Source organism: Lagopus muta, chromosome 1, assembly GCF_023343835.1.
Source record: "Lagopus muta isolate bLagMut1 chromosome 1, bLagMut1 primary, whole genome shotgun sequence".
NCBI classification, from domain to species: Eukaryota; Metazoa; Chordata; class Aves; order Galliformes; family Phasianidae; genus Lagopus; species Lagopus muta.
Window position 1 is genome coordinate 153,330,009 of NC_064433.1, and position 25,004 is coordinate 153,355,012.

General features: G+C 41.8%; 2 protein-coding genes across 12 annotated transcripts in view; both read right to left on the reverse strand.

Moving 5' to 3' along the window:
- The window catches only part of LMO7 (LIM domain 7), a 129,493-nt gene extending 112,396 nt beyond the window's left edge, over window positions 1-17,097 (reverse strand). For 4 of the 11 annotated variants that reach the window (XM_048933287.1, XM_048933289.1, XM_048933288.1 and 1 more), the window contains exon 1: window positions 16,881-17,096. In XM_048933287.1, the coding sequence (XP_048789244.1) occupies window positions 16,881-17,021 (141 nt within the window). In that variant the 5' untranslated portion in view covers window positions 17,022-17,096. Of the gene's footprint in view, window positions 1-16,880 lie in introns of all 11 variants that reach the window. The other 7 variants (XM_048933291.1, XM_048933286.1, XM_048933290.1 and 4 more) reach the window with 7 other exon arrangements.
- A 5,223-nt stretch (window positions 17,098-22,320) lies between these two features.
- The window catches only part of UCHL3 (ubiquitin C-terminal hydrolase L3), a 45,291-nt gene continuing 42,607 nt past the window's right edge, over window positions 22,321-25,004 (reverse strand). The window contains exon 8 of the mRNA XM_048933322.1: window positions 22,321-23,986. Within this exon, the coding sequence (XP_048789279.1) occupies window positions 23,903-23,986 (84 nt within the window). The 3' untranslated portion in view covers window positions 22,321-23,902. The remainder of the gene's footprint in view (window positions 23,987-25,004) is intronic.

Genomic DNA, 25,004 nt, shown 5'->3' on the forward strand with positions numbered 1-25,004 from the left:
CCTTTATCTGAAAACAAGAAAGCGTTAAAAATGGACTTAGAAGCTCTGATGGACACCAGAATGTTCCTGGACACCTCCAATTACAGAATTATATGGGAGTAGGGTAGGTAGCAAGGCAAAGGGTTGCTACAGTTACTCCTGTGTGTTCTTTGAAGAACCTCCAGAAACCACATCAGAAAAATAACAAACCTGCTTTTATTTTTTGGAAGGGAACACTCAAAATAAGAACAGGTTTGGACTCCATTACACAACTTTTGGTCACAGGTGCTACATGAATCCACCTGCTCAAGGCCTGTCAGTTCAGGCACACAAAAAACATCAATTTTTTGCCACCTCAAGGCAGACAATGCAAGAATCCACACAATCTTTCTACCAGAGGAAAGAACTGAAGGAATGTGGGATAAAAACAGGGATCTCAGGAATATCTGCTGTTCATAGCTCCATTAGAGAAATGGAGTCAGAAAGGTGAGAACAGTTGTTGCCTGCCCCTTTACTAGTGAGCCAGAACAGTGCCCACATAACCCTGCCTCCAGTTATCAGTGAGGACATGGCTTTGCTACACTCTGGTTTGTCAGTGTTGCTGCCCCTCACCTTGCCTATGTTTAGGGCTGGACAAGGCTCAAGTCTTTGAAAAATCCAGTTCCACTGCCACTTCAGTCCTGCACCACATTAACACCGATTTTAGGCAGAAATCACAGGACCCTGGACAGTTGAGACAATTCCTAGGCTTGGTGAGCAAACACTTAATAATAGCAGTAGCAACCTAAAGAAATCCCAAACATGGGAGTTAAAGGCTGGTAGATCACAAGTAGCTCTCTAGAGTTTTGTTAGGATAAAACTTCAAAAGATATGGTGCCCCCCCTCCCCCAAAACAAACAAACAAAACACCACAAACCAAAAACCAAACAAAAATCAAACAAAAAAACCCACACAGTCAGAAAGCAGAGCGTAGTAAAGGCTACATATACCTGAATGTGTGCCAAATTCAGACTCTTGTCTCTGTCAAAAGATATGTCTATGAAAATTGACTGTCAGGCCTTTACAGATCTATCAATAGAGACTGATGACTGGAGATATGGGGTCAATAAAGACAACCTAAGGGTATGGCCCATCTTTCATTCAATGGCTTTCACTCAAAGCAAGTTGAAAGTAATTATCATCCAAGAAAACTAACAAAAGAGGTTATTCTTACTAACATGGAGGAAAAATATAGTAAGTCCACAATATAGATTCTCCAAATAATAACAATTTTAAAAAGTATAATGAAACAATTCTGAAAAATCCATTCTATATTTATTTTAAAATTACTTGTTCTAGAATGAAAGCTTTCCCTTATAAACACTTTAATGGCAAGCTAAGAACCTCAGTAAACTACCTTCTGAACCCTTGGATTACAGCAAGTCGCAGCACACTGCAATGTTTTTTTCATCAAATCTAAAACTTTTCACAAAGTGAAGCTAGAAGAAGCAATAAACATTTTGCTGGCTAACAAGAGGTCTTGTTAGTAATTGTTGATACCAGTGTACCTGCTAAAAAGAAAAATAATGTGGAAAACACTACGGCTGAAAATTCATCATAGCTCTGTATAGTAATTTTGCAAACATTGCATTTCATGTGACGCTACTTGAAAATGCACAACATTACTCCGATTAACAGAAAGTAACTGATACAAAATACCAGCTCAACTCCTTGATGCTATTCCTCCCCCTTCTCCCCCTTCCCCCATAAATGAAACATTTGTTCAATTCACAACATCTGAGCTTCAAATACACATTTTTTCAGTATGACATAGAGAGGGTTATTTTAAGATGCTGGAATGTCATTAATTTGTGCCCCTTACCTCAGCAATTTGTAAACGATTAGCTCTAAAGCACTGAAACAAAGTAAAGCCTGTCTAAGCCCATTTTATCCAGCTACTAGTGTTTAATTTAAACATGATTTCAAGACACAATGCCAAAAATCAGCGCTACTGCTTATTATAAAATAGAAAAGGAAGCCTGATGCACAATTACACACACATATATATATATATATATATAGACACACACACACACACACAGGAAGACAAGAACAAGTTTAGAACTTGGTCATTTTGAATTCCTGCCATTTCAGAGAAGCATCATGTTTCTGCTGGTAAGAAAATCCCCAAGGAGCAAGTCTAGCTTGAGATGTCACTGTCAAGCTTTTTCCTGTCGATATGAGGAGATGAATAGGAAAATGGTTAAGCACCATGCTATCTAAATACCTATTTAGATTCCTGCACAAGGGGGTCACAAGCAATCTAAAAAAGCTAAAAATTGTGTATTTCAGGAAAGAAACAGGAAGCTCAAGAAAGTTTGTGCGAGTTTGCCTCTGAGACACCACAGCAAATTTGAATGTGGCAGCAGACACTACTTCGTGTTTGTTTGTTTAGATCTGTGAAACAGAACACACCTAAGGCTTCTTTTTTTTTTTTCATCCCCAACAGTTCATTCATTCAACATCAAGGCTTTGGTCTGAAGTTTAAGGCCCTCTATTTTTCTGTTTTGTTTTAGGCTAGCCTTAAAGAAGCAGTGAATTGGTAACACCATTCAGCAAGAAATACAAGTTACCCTGTTTTTGGGCACCTCGAGAATGCATTTATTTCAAGTTCTTCAAGTCTGAAGGAAAAAAAACATGTATATATATATATATAAATCTGAACTTCAAAAATTTTCTGCTGTAATGAATGACTTGCTCTAACTAGAATTTAGAGGAGGATAATCACTATGAAAGAACAGAAAAAAAATTTTTTTAAGTGTGGCTCCTGTATACATACCCGCTCCAACCAACTTTTAAAGAGCAACAAGCATTTTAACTGGATATTTTTAATTACACAGCTACCTGAGGATTCATTTTTTAATGATTCTACAGGTCTTGCTTATTCAAAAGGATGTTGAAGACAAAGGACCTCACAGGGGAAAAGAAATCTGAAAGAGATTGTCTAAAGAGAAAAGCGTTCTAGATCAAGAGAAATGAAAGCCATCTAAATCCCAGATGTAGTTTTTGTCTGTTTGTTTTAGAAAAAAAAGTCTGCTTTTATTTATTTAGAACCGTTATCTGGATTATTTATTTTTTTTGAATGTTTATCCATCTAAGAGATATGCTAACAAGGATGGTATCACACTACAGCACAGAACCCCTATCTGGGATATCCATAATCCATAATTCCATAATCCCACAACAAAGATTTCAAGTTTTCAGTCTCTTCCATAGCAATTGTTTTTCCTCCCTGCTGAAAATACTTTCTCTTTTGTGTTTAAAGTTCTCATATGTAGGCATCCTGCCCCAATAGCTCTGAGCAGAGATTTTCCCATTCAACTCAGTATGGCCATTTCCTACCTCTGATGGAGGACACCAAAGCCATCAGGTCGCTTAATATCCTACACAACAAATGCTCAAATCCACCAGCACACATACAAATAGAAGTCAGCAGAAAGTTGCAATACATTAATTCACCGCAATGCTGAGTTTAATTCAAACATCACTAAAGGAAATCTAGAGGAGATAGGAAACAAGACTATTTCAGGACTGTAGCACAAGTTACAGCAGAAGGTCCACACGAGGATATTCAGAACAGAGAAAGCCCCACTCTCTACAGACTGCTTTTGATTTGGAACTTAAACAATCTTTATTTGATCTAAAAACCACACACATGCTCCCCCCCCAGCACCCATCCTCCAGCCATGCTGCCATGGCAGATACTCAACACTAACCATCTTCAACTTTCTCCCCCACAAGCTTAATTTCTACATTCCTAAACAAATATTAATTATAAAATAAATTTGTGTGGTTTTCATGTAAGGGGGTAATTAAGATTTCAGTTTAGCAGCTGATTTTTAGTTGGCCTTAGACCAAGAGGAGCTTGAAAGAAACTATTACACAAGAATAAGATTCTGAATAATCTTTTAAGTTATTAGTGGCAGCTTGATGTGGCCCTCAGACTTCAAAGAGCCCTTTATAAGAAAATAGGACAAAGTCAGAAGTCTTCAACATCGCTTACGGTAAATAAGATAGATAAATTTCTAGGTACTAGAAAGTTGATGCTTTCTGATGAAAGCAAATTAGAAAACTGATGAAAGCATATTAGAACAGACTGAACTTTGCATGAGCTTCATTAACATTTTAGAAACCTTGAATTATCCCGTAGGTTTTTGAATATAAGATGACTAATTTGGAAAGTAAACAGCAAATAGTTCAGCAACAGAAGAATTCAGATCAAGTTTCTGCTATCTGGCTGTCAACAGATGCTTGAGAGAACACAGCACCAGATTCTAGCAGAACATATGCCCAGGCATTTCCTGCCAACTTACGAAGAATGCATCAGGTCCTGCCATTCTGGGCACACATGCTCTGGAGTCTCCTAGTTTTCTACTGCTCGCTCTTAAAGATTCCCATTTCCCCAGTTATGAACACACTGGTACGCAGACAAAACTGATGGTCCTTAGAGCTGGCATTAGAGGAACTGCATGTCAAGGTCTACTACTAAATAACTACACTGCTGATAATTAGACCACATAGAAACAAGGATCTTCCCCTTACCAGAATTCACTGATGAGAAAAAAAAAAAAAAAAAAGCAGCAACATATGGTTTAAAATTAGCGTAGTGTGAAATGAGAAGCGCAAACCTTCAAGTGGAAAGTTGCCTAATGTAATTTTGACAATTACCATTTAAGAAGCAGATCAAAGAAGTGCATCATTTACATTCTTCAAACATTAAGTTTTCAAGATCAAAGACCTCAAGTATTTCCAGACTGCGTATATGGGAGTAACTTGGTTAGAGTAATGAACCTATGCAGAGAGAGGGAACACGAGCTGCTGGTTTGCTCTGTGCAGCAGTTTCCCCATTGTCTGAGACTGTAACAAGTGGTGTCTGCAAATCAGCAAGCGCTGTTTGACACTATATAAATAGAAGCAAGAGGCTTCAGGCTCTAAATCAGCATTACACCGAGGTTCTGACTGCTGGAGACCTCCCTCCCTGGAACCAGTCACTGCTTCAGAGATTTTTCACAACTTCAGGCTGACAGCTATGGCTTAACAGCGCACACATAGCGTCCCAGAAGTCATTTAAGACTTTACTGCTGGTCACTGTAGTACTGAAACAAAACTGTGTTTTCATGGCAGTGCTCTTACCTAATAATGCCAGAAGTTCAATAGCAAGAAGTGCCCTATATAGATATTCCAAAACATGTCAGTGTAAAGGTACAGAAATGAAAAAAAGAAACTTATTATCATCAACAACATTGATGTTTTAATGACTACTGGAAGTTTCTCCAACAGACTCTGGTCAAATTCAGTGTAAAGTAGAAAGTGTCCTGGCACTTATATCCAGGAAACAATCAAACATTTAGTTCATGCTGAAGATTCATGGTTACTATTTAGGGCCTCTCAAAAAACGTGACTCACAATTCAAGATTAAAACCAGATTTTCCTAGCAGAAAGCTAAAAAGCATTACTGATGTAAAACCTGCTCTTAAAACAAGAGAATATCATTAAAGCTGGATCAGGAAACAGGAGCTGCTCATGGATCTTGAAGAGACTTATTAAGTCAAGAAGCGCAACATCACAAGTACAGCAACATTCAGGTTCCTGATTGTTAATGTTATCATAGCATGCAATAAGAAAAGCTGTGGTTTTCAATCCTCAAAATCCTCAGTACTGCCCATTGGACTGGTGACAGCCACAGGATGGATTTTCTAATTTTATTTTATTTTTTATCTGCTCCTCCCTCACACTTCTCACTTCCTTTCTGAATTACATGATTAAAACCATATTAAAAGCAACAGGAGAGGATAACATTCACAATGAGATGTAATTTCTTCTAGCATGGTACTACACATCCAGTATACTAAAGGAAGAGGCATATGTACCTTCCAGTACTTGGAGGGAGCTTATAAGCAGGAGGAAGACTGACTTTTTACACAGACTGATAGCAACAGGACAAGGAGGAATGGTTCTAAAGTAAAAGAGGGTAGATTCAGGTTAGATGTTAGGAAGAAATTCTTAACACAAAAGGTGGAGGGGCACTGTCACAGGCTGCCCGGAGAACTGATTGCCCCATCCCTGAAGGCCAGGTCAGGCGGGACTCCGGGCAGCCTCATCTGGTGAGTGGCAGCCCTGCCCACGATAGGGGGTTGGAAATAGGTGATTTTTTAAGGTCCTTTTCAACCCAAGCCATTTTGTAATTCTACGAAAAACATGAAGAGGATTTAAAGCAGTTTGCTTAAAAGAAATTTCTAATACACATTTCCCATGGTAAGGATATTACATTCCACAACTAAGGTTAACAAGCTCTTAGAGATGAACAGCAACTGTGTTTTTATAATAGCTGAGGAACCTGTGTATTATTAGTACTCTGGGAAACAAATTTTCTGACAGACAAAAGAAACTACATAGAAGCATGTTCTGTACTTTCTTTTCCCAGAAAACAGTAGTTGAGCACTATCCAGACTCATTAGTTGATGAAAAGGATTAGCTGTGTCCAGTGAAATTAACTCACAGTATCCTAGGCTCAAAGGACAGTTACGGTGCACAAGGCTATGGAATACATGGGTATTCATGATAGATGCAAATTAGCTGACATAATTTTCTGTGTTACTATGGCCACATTTCCTCATATAGACAACCAAGGTCGGGCAGATAGAAACAGCCAAAGGTCTTAAACCTGCATCTCTGATAAAAATTAAATCCACAATGTGCAATGTAAGCAACATTATACACATCTGTAGATCAAAACATTGGTTAATTGGCTAAAAACTGGTACATAACACATCTATCTTGACAAGCAATCTACTAAGTGCTCATTTCAAAACAGTACTACTTCTTGCATCAAGAAGAAATGAAGACACACTTTTTTTTTTTAACCTGAGTGAAGGAGCCAGGATACCAGGATGGGGATAAGAGTCTCAAGATCCGGATCTCCTCTCCACACTCTCCCCAGTAATAAGATCTGTTAAACCAAGCCTGCATCAGATTCCACACAAGCTCCCAGACTCCACACAATAGCGACAAGGTAAGAATAAAGATAACACATTCATAACAGTGCTAGAACAGCTTAGTTAGAGATAATGCCCTAAGGAAATTAGAAAATAAAGACTGTGGTGAGAAAGGCAGGCAGATCTTTAAAAACAGATGATAGACACCAACATCCTTCACATTTCACTCCCTTCTATCTGAAAGGTAGAAGATCTCTGTCACACAATCACAAAGCACACCCTTCCTCTATCCTGCCTCCTAGGCTGAAAGGTAGAGGAAAGGCAGCAATCCAGTGAGTCACCCCTGGAAATCTGCACACATCAAACATCTACTCACCAGATACTGGAAACAAATTAATGTCAGCCTACCAGCTCCAAAGCCTCTGCAGAACGACACTGCTCCAAACTTACATTTTGTTGCTATGATTAATAGATACGGTTCTTTCAAGTGACTTGCCCACATATGAAGACCAAATCTTGCTGCTGAAATGTACACACTATTTTTCAACCTGACAAAATTAATCATCATACTGAGAACCAGACGATTAATAGCACTGCTCTTCAGTACAATATATCCTAAGTTTAGGAAAAGAACCCGTTCACTATAAATTTCAAGGAAAGCTAATTTACACAAGGAAAGATCAAAGATTCCACTGGAAAATGGAATGTCACAAGCTGGGAAGGTAAGAAAGAAAGGGAAGGGAAGGAAAGAAAGAATCATGTGAGCACACATTTTCAGCCAGAACTTACAATAGACTTTCATGCCCAGTGGTAGGTAAAATAGATAAGGTACTCATTTTACAAACACAAAATTTAAAAGTAGATTAAGCGAGAATTAGAATAAATTCATAAATTCAGAATACAGTGAGACAGCATTCCCTTCCCTCCCGTCTTTTAAATTCCCCAAATGCAAAACAGTGCATTCAAGCCAATACTTTCCAGAAAAATTCATAACTGAAATACTCCCAAAGCAAGAAATTCACTCCTGTAAGAAGAAAAAGTAGCTATTTCCAAATAATCTTAGAAGCACATTTCTCATCCTCATATTACCAATCTTTCTCCTCTGTCATTGCTCCACAGCGCAGGGTTCCCAAATGTAGACACCAACACTTGACATGCAGAACTTCCTGGAGTCTTCGCAATGCTCCCAAATGAGATTACAGCCCACATCTGCAAGTCCTATCCCAAAGTCACAGAGGACTTTTTGATTTTATCAGATGCATGGAAGGTAGGTCATTAGTGAGCAACCTAGTCTGTGCATTTCAATGGGGATTTGTCTATGAAAAAATCTGTCACACACAAGGCTCACACTAGTGAAGCAATACGTTCCTGAATAATCATTAAGTCAATGTTTATTATATCAGGCTTTTTTTTTTCCCCTTCACAGCATCAGGCAAATGTCTGTGAAAGATATCCATCTGTACCTGGAGCTCACGCCTTCTTCCTCACCCCATTTTTAGCCAGCCCAAGTAAGAGCAACTCAATACCATCTTTTTATTGAATCATAAAACTCATAGTGAAGATTCCCAGCTGGCCTTTCAAAAAAAAAAAAAAAAATTAGATAAAGGCTTTTAGTCAGCTAAGATAAATAATATCATTGTTAGAACCCTTTCCTATTTCCGATCAACCTGATCTAACTCTAAGATGCTCTTGTTCATCACAGGGGAGTTGAACTAAATTTTTATGGATCTCTTCCAACTCAAACAAATTAATGATTCTATGATCCTATTTGCAAAATAATCTAAAAATCAGATGACCAGCTCATTTTTCATCAGAATCATGTTTTCAGGTGCACTGAGAATGTACATTTTGTCAGAGGTGGCATTTACACAAAGACAGCACAACACAAGCAGGTACAGAATCTTTTCCTGGAGTGGAAACACAGCTTCACCTAACCTGAAATAGCATCCAAAGAAGCGCTTCAAGGCAGCACAACAGCTGTTGCTACAAAAACCACACACCGGTAACGTCAAACCTTGATCTTAAGTTTTCTTCATATTCTCCACAGTCACTTTGACATCTGGCTTCATTTGCTTGTATCCTTTACTGCATCATGATTTACTAACTGATAAGTCTTTTGAGCACATAGAAACTCTCAGAGCTAACTCCACAAGCTGGATTGTTCAAATTCCTTCCTGAAGGAAATAAATAAATGAGAAATAGCAGGGCCAATAAAGCACTTCCAGGAAAGAATTTGCAGGTAAGGCTGAAGACAAGATCTGGGATTCAATTGTGCCCATGAATGGCAGGTGATCAGTGCAGAACTGTTGAGCCAGACAGCCCAACACCATTTAAGAGATCATCTCCTCAAACCATGAAACTCCAACAAGCTGCAAGAGCTGCTTCTGCCATAGTAGAAGCTGGTTTATAAGCATATCAAATTCTCTTAAATGCCTCAACTCAGAAACTCCTGGCAGAGTTTCTACTTAAAACAGTTTCAACTGTATTTATAAGGCTTACGAAATTAATCCTGAAGAAGTTCTTTATGGGCGTAAGCCAGACTCCCTAATTCAGGTGTCTAGCTTATACTTCAACCCCAGGCACTCAGTGAACGGCTCCCAACTCATGTAATGAAGAGAGGCAGGTAATGAGCAGAAGCAGGTGATTTGAGAGGCCTCCAGGCTTGTCTAAATTCAGTTGTCTGCTTTTTCATCATCTGCACAGAGAACTTGCAACAGCTTGGATGCAACTAACAAGTTGCTACCAAAATGTGAGCTCAGCCATTGCTACCACCTGCCTGGTGAGAGCATGGATGGCTGTCACCTCCCAGGAGCCAAATGCTACAAAGCCAATATTGAATCAATTGCTTCCCCTCACACCCCATTTTCTTCTTGATTTTACACATGCTACTAACCTAAATCACAATCAAAAAGCTCTCTATCATCAGATGGACTTCCTGAACCAAGTCACCAGAGGCACTGTCACCACAAGAGGAGGCAGGAGAAGCATAGGCCAAGTGCTGGAGTTTCACTAACGCCTCTCAGTACCATAGAAACCACACTGCTCTTGGAGGACAGGCTGATCCAATGTTTAAAATTTTCTTTATGTTAACTGAATTTATTCCAAGCTAGATATTCATTTAAACATGTTATATGAGAATGATAATGACTTTTTCTAGCCAAGCTATATTAGTAACTGTTTCTCAAAATTAGTGCATTGAGTTTATTTCTAATGGAATCAGAAAGGCTGGAAAAGACCACTAAAATCATCTAGTCTAACCATCAGCCCATCACCACCAATTTCACTAACCCATGTCCCTCAGAGCCACACCTATATGTTTCTTGAATACCTCCAGGGTTGGTAACTCTGCCACCTCCCTGGGCAGCCCACTCCAACACCTCAGCACTTTCTGAGAACATATTTTTCCTAACATCCAGCCTGAACAACCTGGTGCAGCTTGAATCCATTGCCTCTCATCCTATCCCTGTTACCTGGAAGAAGAGGCTGATCCTCACTTCAGTACAACCTCCCTTCAGGTAGTTGTAGAGAGCAAATAGTAATGATTTGGAGCTGAATATGACTTTCACATTACCTGGTCAGAAAAAAAAAAAAAAAAGAAAAAGAAAAAAAAGAAAAGAAAAGAGAAAAAGGAAGTGCCAACGCATCCTGCACTGGAAAACAGAAAAAGCACATCTCCTAAACCTCATGCCCTCCTAAGGTATTTCCAGATGCTTTGTAGCACAAATGCAAGACACTGCTGAAACTGTTTCTTTTCAAAATGTAACACAAATGAAGGCTTCACAGCTATTTAACTGGAAAGTAATATAGTATAAGACATATCCATACATCTTTCTTTTCACTGGGGGGAAGAAAAAATAATAAAAAAAAATCTTGCACTATTCATTAAAGGTCAGATTTGCAGCTACTTACAGAAGCTCACAGTACAAGCAACCAGAGAACTTATTTTAAAATAGCTTACTCACTGCATTCATTTCAAATGAGATTTTCCATTGGACTGACAGCATTCAGATATGTAAAAAACAGCCAAAACAAAACACTCCTTCCACTCTAATTCATGTAATATGAAAGGTGTGTCAAGCACACACCATAGATTAGCAGAAACATTGAGTATCAGAACAGACATCAACTTGCATTAAACTGCTGAAGATGGAAAATCCATTTTATAAATGATAGTTAAATTTAGGTCAGTCTCATTTAGGGAAGGAAAAAAAAAAAAAAAAAAAAAAAAAAAAGAAAAAGCCACCAGTTTCTTTTGCTTGAATTTCTTCCTAACTTAAAAAAAATAAATAAATAATAAAAAAATTCCCTCCTCCAGGAGTGAAAAGAACTTAAAAGACAGGGAGTGGTAGGTACAAGGAACAGCTGGAGTGTATCTGGTTCTTAAAACACAATAAACCCAAGTGTTTTCCAAAGCACTGCAAAAACAGTCTAATACAGTATACCCACATGCTCTTTAAAAACCTTTAGTATTTGAACCAAGGAAAGCGTTTAAAAAAGAAAAGGTGCTAAAAGAAGCCTACTGTAATCTAAACAAGCCAAACATGGAAATCATCATCTCACCTCCTCCCCCAGACTACAAGAGGAAAACACACTTGACCTCATGAAACTAAAGGAAACTAAAGGAAGATCAGCTCACAGTTCCAAAACAAAACAAAAAAGCCAGGAGGAGAAGAACAATAGTGACTCCACAACTGACTCGAGTTGGTAACCACATAATACAGAACAAAAGAAAACTCCAGTCAAAGTTCTCTGTAGAACTCCTTAAATAGCACTGCATTTTCCATATGTATATGGCATTTCTGTCTTCAACGAGTTAATAATTCCCTATGAAGTGCCTGCAGATGCTGATTTCATATAAAATTTTAAAACAATGCTGAAAACTACAAAGAGGCAACTGTCCACAAAGGAAATAGCTCAGCCAAAAGCTATGCATGCCCATCACTCAGTTGTGCAAAGACTGACTTCAGCCATCTAAGAAATGTGAACGCAGAGTTAGCTTGAAAAAAAATAAAAATATACATATAACTCACCTTGTAGACTCCTAGAAATAGATTTTACTTGTTTTCCAGAAAAACAAACAAAATCAGCCCTGTTTTTTCTCTCTCAAACATACCTCCCTATATTCCACAGATACCCAAGAACCAGGAGGATGGGACAAGGTAATAGAGAGCGATTTTCACCCAGATAAAACAATACTGTCCCCTCTCCATCCAAATCATATTGCTATGCTTGCAATATGACTTTCTGTCAAAGTGCTTTCATAGTTCACAGCCAATGAAAACAGTTTCCAGGATTTACATTCCTATAGTACGTACTTAAAGCATGTATACTTCTGTATCAATTCACATTTGTATATTAATTGGATACACTTAAATGCAGTCCATGCAAAGGCTCCCTGCCAACAACCTACACACAATAACGAAGTACTGATGCAGATACCTAATGGAGGCTTAAATACATCCCTTATGCAGAAGTGAGCCAGAAGTTTGGCTGGAGTGCTGCAAGAAGTTCTCCAGAACCCAGCCCACCCAGGTTTTATGACTTGACAGAATTAGCTGCTATTAGACATGGCTTAAGCAACACAATACACAGGATTTGCCTCTTCTTTCAAACATCTTTCACTCTGACACCATTCAGGACATTGACAGACTCCCTGCACACCACCTGAAAATACCTTATTCAGAACCAAGAAAAACCTTTTCATAACGAATTAGTACCATTGAAATAAATGTACTATGAGAACAGGATTTGAACAGTAAGATCAGCTTCTATCTCTACAGTTACTTCTCCTGTCTGCCATCCCAGACCGTATGCATTAGATTCATGCTTGAGGGAAAAACAAAACCAAACAACCACTGAGGTAGGATCTCTATGCAAATAAAGAAAAAACATTGCTGCTAGACCTCGTGCTGCATTTGCAGAAGCCATAAAAATATACAGTAGAAAGGCAGGCTCTGAATGGTTTCAACAAAAAGAAGCATTTGGTGACCACATGTCAGAAACCATTCATTGGATTTGATTACTATACAGTTAGTCCAAACCAAAAGATTTTCGTAAGCAGTACTGGCTCTCCAGTACTTTTTATCCTCTATCCAGTACTCTTTTTATCCTGAAGCTGACCTTTTTCTCCAAGCAGCTCCTCAAATTTGCTTTTCAACTTTCCTTGGCAAGGCCGTATGCACTTCTCTTCCCCGGTAAAAGGCAAAAAGCAACACACAAAACATGACAAACATTTTTAAATTACAAAGGAAGACAGTTTTTGACTCTGAAAAAGCACATTGTAATGCAGTAATAAATGAAGTTGCTCATACACACAAGAGTATTCAGGTAGTGCTGGACTATTTTACTGCCTGTGTAATGGCCGTAGGCAAGACTGGAACAGCAGAGCTGTGTTCATTGCACTCTAGGCACACTGAGGTCCCTCTCTAAACCTTATCTTCAGAAATCTCAGCAGCAAAACGCCCCTCTACATCAACACTGGGCAGCATTAGTGACAGAAAGGCCTCTCCTGTTACATGGTGTGAGGAACAGATCCCAGACTAATGGATTCCACTTGCAGTCCCAAAACTGATGCTCTCAATGGCAGCATCAAATGAAATCAGTAACGTTCAGAACTTCAATAATCCCAGTCCAGTCATGGGGGGTGGGGGGGAAAGAATATCAGATATTGAGAGGCTGTCTAACAGTTTGCAATACTTAAAGTTGCTTGGCCCAACACCTCGTTTTCACTTCAATGGTTTTGTGTAAGTCTCTCTGCTTGGTTTTCCTGGAGCTGCTTTGCTTCACTCCAGCAACTCATTCAGGCACACGCACTCTTCCCATTTTCCCACTCTCTCTCAGACAGAATTTGTATATGGCATGCATTTGGCTGCTCTGGGGGAAGGAAAAAAAAAAAAAAAGAAAAAAAAAAAAAGGGGGGGGGGGGGGGGGGGGGGGAAGAAAAAGAAATCCAAGCTATATTCGCCCCAGGGCACTTTAAGTAAAGATTTACAGACTTCGGGTCAGGTTTCAAGTTACTTCAGCAAACAATTTCAAACCATAGACATTCACCTGAAGATTAGGGCTCATTTAAAAGACAGAGCATGAGTGGAAAGCAGAGTGGTTTTACAAGAAAACAGCCCACTTGAGCTCCTCTAACACAGTACTGGGTGTTTTGGGGAGACGGCCCACGGTCCCGCAATTAGTGCATACATGGACTTGGAGGGGGTCTGAGGAGAGGAAGAGGTTGGATTGCCCTCCCACATCTTGGACTGTCTGCAGGGAAACAGCCTTGGCAGTGTGGGATAGTTCATAGCTGGAGGAGAAGGCTGGGTTTTGAGGAATAGCTTTGGCTCTCTGAAGTTATAATACAGAACAGAACCTTGTAAAATTATATAAAGCCTGGCTATTTCTAGCTTTGGCAAACACGGCTCTACCTTACTGTGCCTGCTCCTAAGCTGTTATTTCAGTGCTCTGTTCAGGTCTGAGCACACACCACGTGCCCAGGCAAGGTGCTCCAAGAAGGTCAAGCTGTGTGTTACTCTGAAGAGCAGCAGTTATTTTGCGCACAGCTCAGAAGACCCCAAAGCTCAGAAGACCCCAAAGCCCAGATACAAGAACCCAACGGCACCGAACAAGGCTGGGCTCCACAAAAGCCATCAGCATGGGAGCACCTGACAAGAGTCACAGTTTTGCGCAGAAAATAACTACCCTTTCACTGAAGCCCATGTGTGAGGCCATCAACCCTGCAAGAGTGACTAATCGTCCCAATTAGAAGCTTGTATACCTAGACGAGCAGCAGCATTCCCCACCAGTTCTCCACAGTACACAAGAACTCTCTTTACAAGAGGCTTGGGGATGTGGCTTCATAAAGACTAGAGGCTTCATCCGTATTATCATAAAACACACCTGAACAACAACAAAGTAATTTAAAAAAAAGAGAATGGCTTCCAGTGTTTCGAGGTACGGGGTTTCTTTCCCCTTTCTGTTTAATTTCCCTCCCACCCTGGTAAACACTCATTCCCGTAGCAGAAACACACATCACCCTCAGCTTCAATGCTGGAGCTCAGGCTAACCAATTTATTTCTCTTTAAATCTGAGAAAATAAGAAGTTCTTTATTGAAATACAGAAGTATGCCAACATTGATTTTATTAGCAAAGCGAAGCATGAAGAGTTCACAGAGGGCTCGTTTTGCTTATTGTCCTAAAAATATATGAGGCAGTGTTTGCATGCTTTCATCTTGCTCTAGAGTTAGGGGAAACTGGCACGCAAAACCTTACTGAAACACTCAAAAGCCTATAAATATTTGGGAATCTGCCTGACCTTCAGAACTAATTGCCGAATCATTAGGATTGAGGGTTGCTTCAGGTTTCACTCTCAATCACACGTGTATCAGAGCTTGCACCAAGGCTCACAAAACCTCAGGACGTCTCATTACTCTAAAAATATCTTTATTCTTCCTATAGAACGGAAATGGTTGGCTGTGTGTTTTCAGTCTGTCTGGATTTAAGGAGCAGAGCCATACAACAGACCCTCTGAAATGGAAACCTCACTTCATACTGAAATAAATATTTACATTTCCCTTCAACACTACAGAATTTTTAACATCCTGTTTATCAATACCTTCAGGTTTACAAGTCACTGTTTAAAATAAAAGTTTATCCAGGGGGTAAGCTTAAAAGTTTTTCTCATTTTAAAATGAGAAAAGCTTTCACATCACAGAAACAAAGTACAAGGGCGTACATTTGATGGGGCAGGGAGGGAGCTGAGTGCATGCTGACTTTCTGCTATAGAAACAAGAGCATAGACTTCACACATCCATAGCATGGCTATCTTTCCCATGTGCTGCTGGTTGGTGGAAAAGATGCTTTGCTGGATGCTACAGTCAGCCAACAGCAAGTGGATAAAATAAATAAATGAGCCCTTAAAACAGTAGTTTCATGCTAGTACACCATTCCATAATCACCTAAAATAAGCTTTGCCAATTTAAGAAAAGGCAGTGCAAGAAATACACAGGTGAGAGAGGACTGCTTTTAGTGATTTAGGCTCGTGGATAGAGCTTGCACACACGGGAAAATCACGACTGCTTTAACTGCTGAAAGCCACAGACGGCAAGCACAGACCGGGCACCTGAGGCAGTTTCATGACACCCGTGCCAGGCGCTGGGCTCACATCTCTCTGCCGGTAGACTTTAAGCACCAGATGTCATCGTTTTACAGATAAAACCAAGCAGCCAGAACTCAAGTTTTGGAAAGCCCGCAAAGACGCGGCTTAAAAAGAACGAGTAACACCCTCCTTTGAACGTTTGCTCTTTAGAAAGTTAGAGGCAACGTCCTTCCAACAGCACAAGCTGTCCCGGCGTGCCCCGTCCCGCACGGCTCCGCCTGTGCCCACACCGCGTTCAGGTGCGGCCGTTCACAGCCGTTCCCCGCTGTTCCCCGCTGCAACGAACGACCGCGCGCAACGAGCGCAGGAAGGCACGCGCTTGTGTCAGGCTGTGAGCAGTCAGACAGCAGCGTTTGAAAGAAAAGTGAAGGGAAAAAAAAAGAGAGAGAGAGAGAGAGAGAGAGAAAAAGAAGTAGGCGACCGTGATTGCAGGTTAGTGCTTCCTAAAATCTTCACCGGCAGAAAGAGGAGCGCCTCTAATCCCAGCCGCTTCAGAGCGGCGAAGAAATAACTTCAGAGAACGGCAAGCACAATCAGAAATCACGAGCCTCAGTTACAGGCGCGCAGCCCCGCCGGCCTCTAAGGGGATTTGGGGAGGGGAGCGGGCCAAGACCCACACGCCTGCTGAGAGCAGCAGCCGTTCGCAAAGAAACAAACTCGGGAGCTCTCCCCCTGTTTGGCGGGGTGCAGCGCTACGGACGGGGAGACAGCGAGCCCCGGGGTAGGCAGAGGGGCACAGCCCCAGGGTGGGGTGGGGGACGCGATACCGGGCAGCGCCTCACCTCCACCCATCTCTGCGCCTCTGCGAACGCCGCCTCGCAGCCGCACTCGGCATCCTCTCTGCCGTCCATGGCCGGGAAAAAGAGTGCGTGGCGAGCGCTCAGTCCTCCACCGGGACGGGCGCGCGGAACAGCCGCTGTCATTCAGCCGCCGCCTTTTAACGCTCCCGTCGCCGTCTCCACCTCCTCCCCTTCCTTCTCCTCCTCCCCCCGCTCCCGGCAGGGAGCTCGCTAGCGCTCGGCGGCCGCAGGAATGCCAGGAAGCCGCTCGCTGTAAAACAACACCGCGCCCGTCCGGGAGGGGCTGAGGGGCCGCGGTCCCCGCCCGCCCCCGTGCCCCCGGCGCCCCTCGTCTGCCCACCAGGCGGGGGCGGCCCCGGCGCATACCGGGAATTGCTGGGCACAATCGCACCTTTCAGCGCCACCACCTGCCCGGCCCGGAGCTCCTGCCGTCCGCCCCAGGCCTGGGCCTGCTCCTGCCCGAGCTCGGCTCCCGGTGACGGCGAGGGACCGACACCTCGCGTGGGAGCCACGTTGCGAGCTCCCACTGTGCACCAAATGGCGAAGCTCAGGTGTGGGTCAGAGCTCAGCTCCAGTGCTTCCTGCTGCACCTGAAGGCCATTTACCCAGCTCTGCTCTTGCTTTCAGTACCACCCTTACAGCACAGAAACCACTGCTTTAATTCCGTCTCTTCCCCTGTGCATCGCTATTTCTTCAGAACTTCTCTCCAACAGTGATCCCATAACTCCCAGAGCTAAACACCCGAGACCTGGTGCCAAGCCTCTCTCCTCCCAGCTCAACCACAGAAGGGGTTGGAAGGGACCTTAAAGATCACCTAGTTCCAACCTCACTGCCATGGGCAGGGCTGCCACCCGCCAGTTCAGGCTGCCCAGGGCCCCATCCAACCTCCAGGGATGGGGCACCCATAGCCTGGGCTGCCTGTTCCACTCACCTCACCTCTCACTGAAAAATATCCCCAACCTCTAATCTAAATCTCCCCTCTTTTAGTTTAAAACCATTCCCCCTCATCCTATCACTATCTACCTGTGTAAGAAGTGGATTTCCTTCCTGTTTATAAGCTCTCTTTAAGTATCAGAAGACTGCAATGAGGTCTCCCTGGAGAATTCTCTTCTCCAGGCTGAACAAGCCCAGCTCCCTCAGACTGTCAATGCACGGCTGGGCCCTACAGCAACCCCAGCCACAGGGGAGCTGGGATTGCACTGCTCCAAAGCTTCTTCCACTCTGAACCGGCTGCTGGAACAGAGGTATGCTAGCTGAACAGGGTGTGGGGTTGGGCACCCTCACAGCAGAGAAGTGAAAGATCAAGAAAAAAGCTGTTTGCTAATGTAGCCAAGGCTAGCACTAGAGTTTTGTGTGTTTAAGAAGTACTTACCATTTATTTAAGATTTATTAAGATGATTTTCTACTTCAGCTTGTCATAATGCTTTTCTTTCTCTAACTTTTCTGTAATCAGAAATGAGTTGCCAGCTGCAGCTCTTATGTGTATGGTTAGTGGCAAAATACGGTTCTCTTTTTAAGGACAAGGAGAAAACAGAACATGTGCTGTGCACGAATCAGCTTCTCCTTAGCTGCTTACCTGGAAGCACATCTCACTGCTGATTTGCAGACAGCATCCTTAGAACAGGAGCGAAGATCTTCAGAGATAATACACTCACCCCAAGGAGGTGTCAGCTATCATATTGCAGCACGTGGGGATTGGGATTGAGCAGTACACAAAGGCATGGAAACCCAATGATTTTGACTGAAGTTCCACAGCAGACATCTCACATCTATTGAAGTTACGAATACACTGAAATGATATCATTAAATCATACCACTGAGAGGAGTTAAGGCATCTGAGGACCTGAGTGACATGAAGAAGGTTCATGTCACTGCTGTTTATAAGAAGGGGAGCAAGGAGGACCCGGGGATCTACAAGTTGGTGAGTCTCACCTCTGTGTCTGGGAGGATCATGGAACAGATCCTCCTGAACATGCTTGATCACATGAGGTGTGAGAGTGTGTGCTTGATCACGAGTGTGTGATCTGAGACAGCCAGCATGGCTTCACCAGGGGAAGGTCATGCCTACCCAATGAGTTGGCCTTCTATGATGTGGTGATGGCATTGGTAGACAAAGAGAAGGCAACTGATGTAATTTACCTGGACTTGAGCAAGGCCTTTGACATGGTCCCCCACCATATCCTTATCTCCAAATTGGACGGATGTGGATTTGATTTGTGGACCACCCAATGGATAAGGAATTGGTTGAAAGGCTGCAGACAGAGGGTGGTCGTCAATGGCTCTATGTCCAGGTGGAGGCCGGTAATGAGCTGCATCCTCCAGGAGTCTGTCTTGGGTCCGGTGCTCTTTAACATCTTTATCAGTGACATCGATGATGGAATTGAGTGCACCCTCAGCAAGTTTGCTGATGACACCAAGCTGAGTGGTGTGGTTGACATGGTGGAAGGAAGGGATGCCATTCAGAGGGACCTCAACAGACTTCAAAGGTGGGCCTGGGTGAACCTAATGAGGTTCAACACGGCAAACTGCAAGGTTTTGCATTTGAGCTGGTGGAATCCCAGGCATCCATACAGACTGGAAGGAGCAGTCCTTGAGAGCAGCCCTGCAGAGAAGGACCTGGGGGTCCTGATGGATGAAAAGCTGAATATGAACCAGCAGTGCGCTCTTGCAGCTCAGAAAGCAAATGGTATCTTGGGCTCCATCAGAAGAGGGGTGGCCAGCAGGGACAGGGAGGTGATTGTCCCCCTCTCCTCTGCTCTTGTGAGGCCCCATTTGGAGTACTGTGTCCAGGTGTGGAGCCCCCAGTACAAGAAAGACAGGGAGCTGTTGGAGAGGGTCCAGAGGAGGGCCACAAAGATGATCAGAGGGCACCTTCCCTTTGAAGATAGGCTGAGGGAGCTGGGCTTGTTCAGCCTGGAGAAAAGAAGGCTGCAAGGTGACCTAATTGCAGCCTTTCAGTACCTAAAGGGAGCCTACAAACAGGAGGGGAGTCAACTCTTTGAAAGGGCGGATAACAGCAGGACAAAGGAAAATGGCTTTAAATTTAGGGAGGGAGGGGAGATTTAAGTTGGACGTCAGGGGGAAATTCTTTACAGAGAGAGTGGTGAAGTACTGGAACAGGCTGCCCAGAGAGGCTGTGGATGCCCCATCCCTGGAGCTGTTCAAGACCACATTGGATGGGGCCCTGGGCAGCCTGGTCAGTATTAAATGAGGAGGTTGGCAGCCCTGCCTGCAGCAGAGGGGTTGGAGGTTGGTGATCCTTGAGGTCCTTTCCAACTCAAGCTATTGTATGATTCTATGATTCTATGATATGGAGGCAGAGATGAATGAAATAATGACGTTGTAATTTTGAAGATTTCTCCTGCTCCTCTTTCCTGCCCCAAGTCACATCAGCCACAATAAAAAAAATGTAAAGAATCTGCATTTCTGATTTCTGGTTGTTTTATGCACTTAATAGCTTATCAAATCACTTAAACATGATTAATGTTTGAAATCCTCAAGCAGAAGGATTCTCAGTTACACACTGAGAAACAGAAGTTCCAATACGAGCCATTTCCTTTTCAAAACAAACTTTAAATTGTCACAGATACAGTTTTTCTGTGTGAGCACAAACAAGTAAAGCAGCTTAATGCTCTCACTAACAAGTCACCGGAGGCCCAGGTCAGAAAAAGCTTACAGGCACCGGGCACCACTGCTAATTATTAGCGTCAAGTGCAGCAAACATAGCATCAGTCTGAGCTGCTAAACAAAGCCTTTCCCTGTGCGTGCTCCTGTGGATAACCCAAGCTAGATTCTGCCACGTTCTTTTCATAGGGCATTCTACAAATATTTGATATAATAATATTTTCCATCAAAGCGGATTTCTTCCCCTCTTAAGGGAAGTCCATATTTGTTCTCTAAATGTGAGCTGTACATTCCCTTTTTACTATGTCTTAGCATTTTGGTTACTAGGAACACCTTCTCTTTGCCCAGTTTAAAATCTTAATGATGCAGCCATGGCTGAAGGGAAAAAGCACATTACTCCGGTTCTTACCTTCTCAGTTTCTCAACAAAGCACTTGTGGTATCATGGGAAAATTTATGCCAATATACTTAAAAGAGTCTGAGCAATTCGGAGTGCTTAATAGCAGCACAGCTTCACCCAGCCAGAATTACAGAAGCGCTGAGCATGCCTCACCTCCTGGCTCCTACATGCACCATTTCCATATGAAGTTACATACAGACAGCCCCAGCTGCAGGAGCTGAGGAGGCATTTTCTGGCAGTCGCCAGAGCTGAATGCCTGCAGCCAAACAATGCTACACACAAAGCTGGCGAGGCCTGGCAGAGCTGCACAGCTTTGGACATAACAGCAGAATTTTCCCAGAGAGCCTGAGCTAATACACATGGATCGTAGAAGTATGGCAATTGTAAGCCTTTAGAGCCCGTGGCCAGGACCTGGCAGGAGGATACATGGCAGCTACATGTTCCTGACACCTAGCTCAGTCACGTCCTTTCAGTTCCATGGGTATCCCAGCATTTTGCAGATCCACTTCCTGCCTGCATTTCTCTAGGTAGACGCCAACACCTAGAATCACTGAGATTAGAAAAGACCACTAAGACCATCTAGTCCAACTGTCAGCCCGTCATCACCATGCCTCTAACCCCTGTCCCTCAGTGCCACATCTACACATTTCTTGAACACCTCCAGAGATGGTGACCACCACTCTGTGGGCAGTGTGTGTGTCAAAACACAGCCCTGTCAGCACAGGAAGGCCACTATGCTGTCCACACAAGGTAGGACACTGCAGCGTGGTCTAGCAACACTTCAACCTAACTGTGCAAGGAATGTGCACATGAAGTGCACTGAAAAAAAAAGGGAAAAAAAAAGCAAGACAGAAGGGAAACTTATGCAGGAGAACTGATCTGAAGTTTACAAACCTTATAGCCAATACACCAAGAATTCTTACAAATAAACTTCTCCTTAATATCCAAGATGTATTTTTCCAGTGTGATCATGAAAAATCCCACCCCAACTTTAGTTTTCTAACCCCAATTTTCCTTTATCATAACTTCACTTAATCAGTCCTCATACTCAATTAAAACCCCAGTTTTGAAGCAATTTTACAATAAGCAATTGCACAAAGATGTATTCTCCACATTACCTAAGAATACCAGCAGTGGAGCACTGAAAAGCATGTGTGAATACTTCCCTGAAGTAGATAACTAAAGTAGCTTTGAACTGTAATTCTTCTCCTTCTTTCCTCTTCACCCTCTCCCTGCAGTAAAAATACCTTATCTATACCTCTAGTTTCTTAACTGTGATCCTCTGAGTCACATTTATAACATAAAATGTGCTTTACCCTAATTATACTGTGACCACTTTTTAGTGGATTTTGCTATTATGAGCAGGAAGGCAACACAGTTGTTCTGTTTATTTAATAAGGCCTTTGGTTTTTATTTAAAAGCATGTTTCAGGGCTTTACTAATGACCACAACAAGAGAAATGCACATATTAATGATAGTATGTTTTATTGGGCTGAAGAAAATGCTCCACGTGGAAGCTCATTAGTATTGTTCTTCCCTCTCACTTTTCCAGCCAGCTCACTCATAGGAAACAGACTCCTGTTGTTAGTGGACTCTTCAGGTGAGATTTTCAGACAGACACTCTGACTTCTTTAGAAGAGCCAGAGATGCTCTTAAGTGATAATACAGACTCCCAGGCCTCTTTTTCTTTCTTCTGAAAGAAAATTCTGCCAAGCTGCTTCTGGCATAATTCCATTTGTTTTTCTTGCAATGACAGTTAACAGAGAATGAAAGCACCTATGGGACACTAAGAGTTCAGTTTCCTTTGGCAGTGGTCTTGACTGGAAGCAAACCTCAGTAATTTCACTGCAAAGCAGCAAGTAAATACTTATCTGAAATATGCACAATAAACAAAACCTACTCGCACAACAATCCTAAATCACAAGATTGCTTAGAAAAAAAAAGAAGAAAAGCAAACAAAAAAGTTTCATCATTACTACTTCAAGTGTAGAAATTGGTCAACAGTACTTTGAGATCCAGGGGATGGGAAAAGGGAAGGGTATCACACAGCAGTCAGTAGTGCCACCTGACACATTTACAACAGATATTCCTACATGGAATAGAAGTAAATAGCCATCACGTCCATCTGAAGATCTACGGAATGTGGCCTTGTTCTAAAAAACTTCACTGAAACAGTTATGACTTTTTCTAGCATTTATTTCAGTTAGGTGAGATGCTTCATTTTGTTTATTCACTCGTGTGTTCCCTCTGCAGTCCTACCATTAGTGACCACATTAATCACTACTTGGTTTTTCTGAGGTAAAAATTCATGTTGTTTTTCCACAAATACAAATCGCATACACTGGTTTAACTAATAAATTATTAAAAAGCTTTAACATTATTAGGCTTGAAAAACAAAATTAATGTTCTTCAAAATGTAAATATAAGAATTTTAAAAATATTATTCCTGAGCACCAGTAAGAAGAAACAGTTCTGGCTTTCTTTTTCTTCCATGTATTTATAAATAATTCAATGAAAAAAAAAGTGGCTTTATCTTCTAAGCTACCTGCAAAAGTTCTTATGATTGTATTATTTTAATGAAAAGATGCAAGTAACCTCATATTTCAAGTTTTTGCCCAGTATCCCATATTCCACTCAAAATATTATATGCAAAATGGTATGAGCAAGAGTCCCACTCTGAACTAGCTCATCATTATGATGATGAAATATCACAGGCACTGATTTCCAAAACTATTAAGGGGGTAGAAGGAGAAAACCCCGCCACACAGAAGTCTTGCACAGAATGCATGCGTGTACATAAATACATGAATTTGCTTCAGGAACAAGCAGCAAGTTGTATCAAGGACAAATGCAAAGTTTATTCCACATGTGCTACAATTAACGGACATGTTAGGGAAGTATCAAAACTTGTACTATTAACGTATGGCAACAGTTATCTTGTTACAACACATTGCAATAGGTTAGCCCAGGTGGAAAAGTTTTTAAGCTGCAGACAGTGCAATTGCGTTAAATCTTAATTCTTCTGGGTCACGTTCCATGAATTTCTTGCAAACTTCTATTGCATCCTATGGGAAACATAAATAAATAAATAAACAACAACAGAACAGCCACGACTATAAAATCACACTTACTCAAAAAAGCAACTGAAATGCAAAGGTACACTTCACACAAATTATGGTCAATGTGTAGTTTTCCATAAAGTGTTACTAAATAGTATCACAAACTTACATATACTGCATTTCTGATCCGAGTCACTGCTATTCAGGATTATTTCTAGGACAAGAGAACAAATGTTCTGTGCAAAACCAGAACAGTGAGTTTTGTGACCGAGTATTACTTCATGCAACAGATGTTGCCTGACTTTCCAAATGCATCTCTGAAGTTTGCCTTTATTCTGAAGTGTACTGCTTTATTCTGTGTTTTTTCCTTTGTCTCAAGATGAACAAAAGATGTGTGGGGTAAGTGATTGATTATAAATAATTCTTTTATCTAGCTTTAGGGTGCAATATGGAGAACACATGTTATCAGTATAACAGGAAAAAAAAGAAAGAACTCTACCGAGCTTCTTCCCTTGCCCAAACAAACACAAACTGTATACATACTTTACATATATTAGTAAATATTATTAAACTACATTTTGGGTTGTTTTCTTTCTTTTTTTTTTTTTTTTTTTTTGGTTTTTCTGGTGTCTTCCTTCTGTAAAGCTAACTCAGTGTCTGGTTACTACAGAAGTCAGATGCACAGACTTCTCTTAGCTTCAACTTTTGATAATTTTGTCAGGATAGCAGTTTACCTCCTCAATGAAATGTAAATTCCTTTGAGATCAATTTCTCAGTGAAACAGCTCCTGACACACAAGCACACAAAATTAACTACAGAAGGAGACTAGACAATTTTCACATGGTCTGATAGTGATAAGACAAGGGGTAATGGATTTAAACTAAAAGAAGGGAGATTCAGGTTAGATGTTTGGAGGTGATTCATTACTCAGAGGGCGGTGAGGCAGTGGCACAGCTGCCCAGAGAAGCTATGGATGCCCCATCCCTATAGGTGCTCAAGGCCAGGTTGGATGGGGCCCTGGGCA